Source organism: Pseudophryne corroboree, chromosome 3, assembly GCF_028390025.1.
Source record: "Pseudophryne corroboree isolate aPseCor3 chromosome 3, aPseCor3.hap2, whole genome shotgun sequence".
NCBI classification, from domain to species: Eukaryota; Metazoa; Chordata; class Amphibia; order Anura; family Myobatrachidae; genus Pseudophryne; species Pseudophryne corroboree.
In genome coordinates this window covers 588,324,411-588,330,410 of record NC_086446.1, presented here as the reverse complement: position 1 = coordinate 588,330,410, position 6,000 = coordinate 588,324,411, and the positions used below count along the sequence as shown (strand labels likewise).

At 43.1% G+C, this 6,000-nt stretch overlaps 1 protein-coding gene across 2 annotated transcripts in view; it reads right to left on the bottom strand.

The window, feature by feature from the left end:
* Positions 1 to 4,589: 4,589 nt before the first annotated feature.
* The window catches only part of LRRC20 (leucine rich repeat containing 20), a 1,148,610-nt gene continuing 1,147,199 nt past the window's right edge, over positions 4,590 to 6,000 (bottom strand). For both annotated transcript variants that reach the window (XM_063961446.1, XM_063961447.1), the window contains exon 5: positions 4,590 to 5,853. In XM_063961446.1, coding sequence (XP_063817516.1) covers positions 5,735 to 5,853 — 119 coding nt within the window. In that variant the 3' untranslated portion in view covers positions 4,590 to 5,734. The remainder of the gene's footprint in view (positions 5,854 to 6,000) is intronic.

Sequence of the window (6,000 nt, the reverse complement as noted above, 5' to 3'; positions counted from 1 at the left end):
TTTAATCATAAAACACAGTCTTCAGTTCTTCTTTACCGGAGTTCTTCAGCTTCACTCTTCAAGTCATTTAACCATGGACTCTAAATCTTCCAGTTTCTTCAATTGCTCCAATATTCGTGTACAGCCTGATTATTCATTAAAACTACAGTTATCTTCCTACGAACTCCTCCTTTTCTTTACGCCCTCCGGCCAACGTTAACACTTAGTTAGGCTTCCACCCCATGAGGAGGAATTACATTCAGCCACCTCGTTTACTCTCCTCACAGGTAGCTGTCCCTTCAGCCAAAACTCAGTTATCGGAACCCCAACTTACGCCAATAGCGTGACACAAGGTGGCCAAAAAACTGCGGGATTTCAGCAGTTGAGGATTATTAAAGTAAGAAAAGGATAAGCACATGAGGGAAGAGGGCCCTACTCGTGAGAGCTTACATTCTGCTGGGAGGGGAAGACAGACAGGGGTGACACAGATGGGGTACATAGAGAGCATGGAACAGAGGGTTAGGATGAGATTTGTTTGGGTTTGGTAAAGAAGTGGGTCGTAAGAGCCCATTTGAAGTTTTGTAGAGAGGTGGAGAGTCTGAGGGGGAGAGGTAAAGAATTCCAGAGAAAGGGAGCAGCACATGAAAAATCTTGGAGATAGGAGTGGGAAGAAGTAATCAGTAGGCAGGAGAGGCGGCGTGCATTAGCAGAGCGAAGAGGATGGGTGGGAGAGTAAAGGGAGATAAGGTCAGCAATGTAAATGGAAGAGGAGTGGGTGAGTGTTTTGTAAGTGAGTGTGAGAAGTTTGAATTGGATTCTGAAAGGGAAGGGAAGCCAGTGAAGGCTTGTAAGAAAGGGTAGGTGGACGTAGTGCATTTGGTGAGGAAGATGAGCTGGGCAGCAGCATTGAGGATAGATTGGAGTGGAGAGAGGTAATTGTCAGGGAGGCTAGTTAGGAGGAGATTACAGTAGTCCAATCTGGAAATAATCAGTGAGTGAATAATGATCTTAGTGGCATCCTGGGTGAGAAAAGGTCTGATCCTGGAAATGTTTTTGAGATGAAAATGACAGGTTTGTGAGAGGTGCTGAATGTGTGATTTTAAGGAGAGGGAGGTGTCAAGGATTACGCCAAGACAGCATACTTGGGGGCTAGAAGAGATAGTCGTGCCATCAATGGTTAATGAGATTGTGGGAGGTGAGGTTGTGCGGGAGGGTGGGAAGATGATAAGCTCAGTCTTAGACATGTTGAGTTTAAGAAAGCGCTGGGACATCCAGGAAGAGATAGCAGAAAGACAGTTGGAGGTACGAGTGAAGAGAGCCATGGAGAGATCAGGGGAGGAGAGGTAGATTTGAGTGTCATCAGCAAAGAGGTGATATTGGAAGTTAAAAGAACTAATGAGTTCACCTAATGAGGATGTATAGCGAGAGAAAAGGAGAGGACCAAGAACTGAGCCTTGGGGGACACCAACAGTTAGTGGAAGTGGGGGGAGGTAGCATTATGAGAGGAGACAGAAAAGGAACAATCAGAGAGGTAGGTGGACAGCCAGGAGAGGGCAGTATCATGTAGACCTAGAGAGTGAAGGATTTGCAGAAGGAGAGGGTGGTCCATAGTGACAAAAGCAGCAGAGAGGTCAAGAAGAATAAGCAGAGAGTTGTGGCCCTTAGATTTGGCTGCATGGAGGTCATTGCAGACTTTTGTGTGGGCAGTTTCAGTGGAGTGGAGAGAACGGAAACCAGACTGGAATGGGTCAAGCAGTGAGTGAGAGGAAAGAAAGGCAGTGAGGCGATTATAGACAATATGCTCAAGAAGTTTGGAGGCAAAAGGGAGGAAAGAGATGGGTCAATAGTTGGAGAGAGTGTTAGGATCAAGGGTAGGTTTTTTAAGAATAGGGGAGACAAGAGCAAGCTTGAAGGCAGAGGGGACAGTCCCTGATGAGAGGGAGAGATTGAGAAGGTGGGCAAGATGGGAACAGGCAGAAGGAGAGGTAGCGGAGGAGGTGGGAGGGGATAAGGTAAAGTAGGGAGGTTTTCGAGGGGGAGAATGGATGAGGGCCATGACTTCCTCGCCAGATACATGGGAGAAAGATGTCAGGGTTGGTACGAGACAAGGGGAGGGGTAGCAAGGGATGGGTGGTGGCTGGTTGCTGGTCTGGTGGGATGTGATGTCTTGACGTCTGGAGTCAATCTTGGATGTAACATAAGTGGCAAGAGCAGACAAAGAGGAAGGGAGAGGAGGTGGTGGTGGGCAGAGGAGGGAGTTAACAGTGGCAAAGAGGCGCCAGGGGTTGGAAGACTTGGTAGAGATGAGAATAAACTTTTCAGCAAAATAAGATGTTGTTTAACATGTTACATGACCTCCTTTCCATTTGAAAAAATTTACTTAGATCCAAGATGGCCAATTTCAAGATAGCCCCCATGTTCGGTACAAACCCTAAAAGATAGCTCACCTCACCCATACCTTACTAGAGTATTCAGTTTCCCAGTTCCTGCACAGTTTTTGAAATAAAAGGGTGTACTGCGACTTTTGAATCACCCTGTATGTATATATATATATATATATATATATATATATACATACGCACTAGCTGGAGTACCCAGCGTCGCATGGGATTTTAAGAGTGTCTTTTTACAAAAATAAATGAAAATCTTAAACACACAGTATAAATAACATTGTAGATAGCTGAATACCCGTGCTTCGCTATGGGATGAGGATGGTAAATTAGAATGATAGTTGTTCACTAATTTACATTGGTTGGAGATCTAGTATATAGGCATATCTTGCTTCCCTGACGCACTTTGTGTAGTGGCTGGACCCCTTTTTGGTCCCCCAAGGGACCCTGCTCTTCCCACTATACAACTCTCAGTCTGTGGCTTCCTGCTGCCTCCATTCCCCTCCTCACATCATGTCAGTGCCCCTGTGAAATTATTGATTTTTTTTAGTTTCTTATATAGCGCAGCACATTATGTATCTCCTGATATACTCTGTGCTGCTGGGGTACCATGCTACTTCCACTATATAACTCTCAGTGTGTGGGTTTGTGCTACCTGCATTTCCCTCCTCACATCATGTCACTGGCCCTGTGACATGCAGCCCTGTCATCACTGACATATAATGCATGTCCTGATATAATCTGCGCTGCTGGCCCACCCCTAGGGGTGCTAGTGGTGTGTTACCCCCACAGTGTTTGTTCCCAGAGTGTAAGTCATATGTGTAGCAAGTTTGGTATAAATTGCTGCAGGCATTCCAGAGTTATGCTGTCTGCTGAAAAACTCAGTGCTGCTGCTTCACCCCTAGGGGTGGTAGGGGTGTCTTACCCCCCACAGTATTTGTTCCCAGCTTGTAAGTCATATGTGTACCAAGTTTGTTGTAAATTGGTCCAGGCATTCGGGAGTTATGCTGTCTTCTGAAATACTCTGTGCTGCTGTCCCATCCCTAGAGGTGCTAGGGGTGTCTAACCCCCACAGAGTTTGTTCCCAGATTGTAAGTCAGATGTGTGCCACGTTTGGTGTAAATTGCTCCAGGCCTTCCACAGTTTTGCTGTCTGCTGACATACTCTGTGCTGCTTTACAACCCCTAGGGTGCTAGGGGTGTCTGAACCCCACAGTGGTTGTTTCCAGAGTGTAATTCATATGTGTACCAAGTTTGTTGTAAATTGCTGCAGGCATTTCAGAGTTATGCTGTCTGCTGAAATACTCAGTGCTGCTGCCTCCCCCTAGGGGTGCTAGGGGTGTCATCCTCCCACAATGTTTGTTCCCAGATTGTTAGGCATATGTGTACCAATTTTTGAGTTCATTGCTCCAGCAATTCCTGAGTTATGCTGTCTCCTGATACTGTATACTCTGTGCTGCTGTCTGCCCCCCTAGGGGTGCTAGGGATTTCATATTGTTTTAGTTGCCTCCGCCATGTTTTTATATGCTCGTATGAAAAAATGTCACGATCTTCGCTTGTAAACTGTGGATTTGTATAGAAAGACAGAAGGACAAATTTTTATTTTTTATACTAGATTTTATATATATATATATATATATATATATATATATATAAATTACATTAATTGGCCTTTACCTGCTAAACTGCAGATTCATTTTTTATTAATAATGTTATTGCCACCGGTGGCCCCTTATTTGTGTGGCGTTATAACTAGCCCTATCACAAGTAAATGTTTCTTCCAGGAACTTGGTACCCCTGTGCGGATTATGGGAATAATTCAGACCTGCAGTAACATTTGTCTCTAATGGGCAAAAACATGTACACTGCAGGGGAGGCTGGTGTAACATGTGCAGAGAGAATTAGATTTGGGTGGGGTGTGTTCAAACTGAAATTTAAATTGTAGTGTAAAAATAATGCAGCCAGTAGTTACTCTGCACAGAAACAAAATGACCCACCCAAATCTAACTCACTCTGCAGATGTTATATCTGCCCCACCTGCAGTACACATTGTTTTGTCCATTAGAAACAGATTTTGCTGCTGCGATCAGGTCTGAATTAGGCCCTATATTGTGTACATTTTTTAGTTCTTTATTTTTGTTGATTTTTTTTTATTTACATTTAATTTGGAAGAAGTCCTTTTTACTCCACATTATCAGAAACAACCAGTCACATAAACAGGTGATTTTAAAATGATTTTATTGAAGCAGTTTTTTTTTAATCTAAACCAAAAACATTCCACAACAATCTTGCAAAGAATGCACACCAATGAATTAAAACAATCCATTTGAAAACAGAGAATATATATAAAATGTCAGCATATGAGGAAATCCAGTTGAATAAACACCTAGAGATTATGGGGTTTCTTTACTAAAGTGCGGGTTTATAGAAGTGGAGATGTTGGCCATAGCAACCACTCAAATATTAACTATCATTTATCTAGTACCTTCTAGAAGATATTAGCTAGACTCTGATTTGTTTCTATGGGCAACATCTCCACATCTTTAAACTCACACTTTAGTAAATGTACCCCTATGTGTCCATACTGAATTACCATTTAGAGATTAGGAGATAGATTTACTAAAGCTTCTAAAAATGAAAAGTAGTCCATAGCAACCAGATTCTATGATTTTCTAGGATTCAATAGAGAAATGACAGCTAGAAAATGAAATTTGTTATGGACAATTCCCCCATTTTGAATTTCTTGAAACCTTAGTAAATCTACACTTATGTATTCAAGTTGATATCATATCCCAGTTGAACTACCACTTAAAGATTACGTATCCAAATCTGATACCTCATATAGGGGGTCATTCCGAGTTGTTCGCTCGTTGCCGGAGCGATTAAGGCAAAAATGCGCATGCGCATGGTACGCAGTGCGCATGCGCTAAGTATTTTAGCACAAAACAGTAGATTTACTCACGTCCGAACGAAGAATTTTCATTGTTGAAGTGATCGGAGTGTGATTGACAGGAAGTGGGTGTTTCTGGGCGGAAACTGACCGTTTTCTGGGAGTGCACGGAAAAACGCAGGCGTGCCAGGATAAAACGCGGGAGTGTCTGGAGAAACGGGGGAGTGGCTGGACGAATGCAGGGCGTGTTTGTGATGTCAAACCAGGAACGAAACGGGCTGAGCTGATCGAGGTGTAGGAGTAAGTCTCGAGCTACTCAGAAACTGCTAAGAATTTTCTATTCGCAGTTCTGCTACTCTTTCGTTCGCTTTTCTGCTAAGCTAAGATACACTCCCAGAGGGCGGCGGCCTAGTGTGTGCAATGCTGCTAAAATCTGCTAGCGAGCGAACAACTCGGAATGAGGGCCATAGTACCGTTTACATGGCAAGCTCAAATTTAAGTGTACCGAGGTTTGAGTTGTCCTTATTTATAGGGTTCAGCTTCAAGTTCACGAGTAAGAGATGTGGTAGATTGTTCAAAGTCTCTACAGGAATAGCTATGAAAAACAAAAAAAACAAAGAGCATTAGCATTTTTGGATTTATGAGAACCAATAGATGAGTAAAAGAATTTAGATATGTTAGTGTAAATTCTGTTGACAAGGACCTACTTCAAAGGGTATGTTATGTCCACACCAAACCAAAA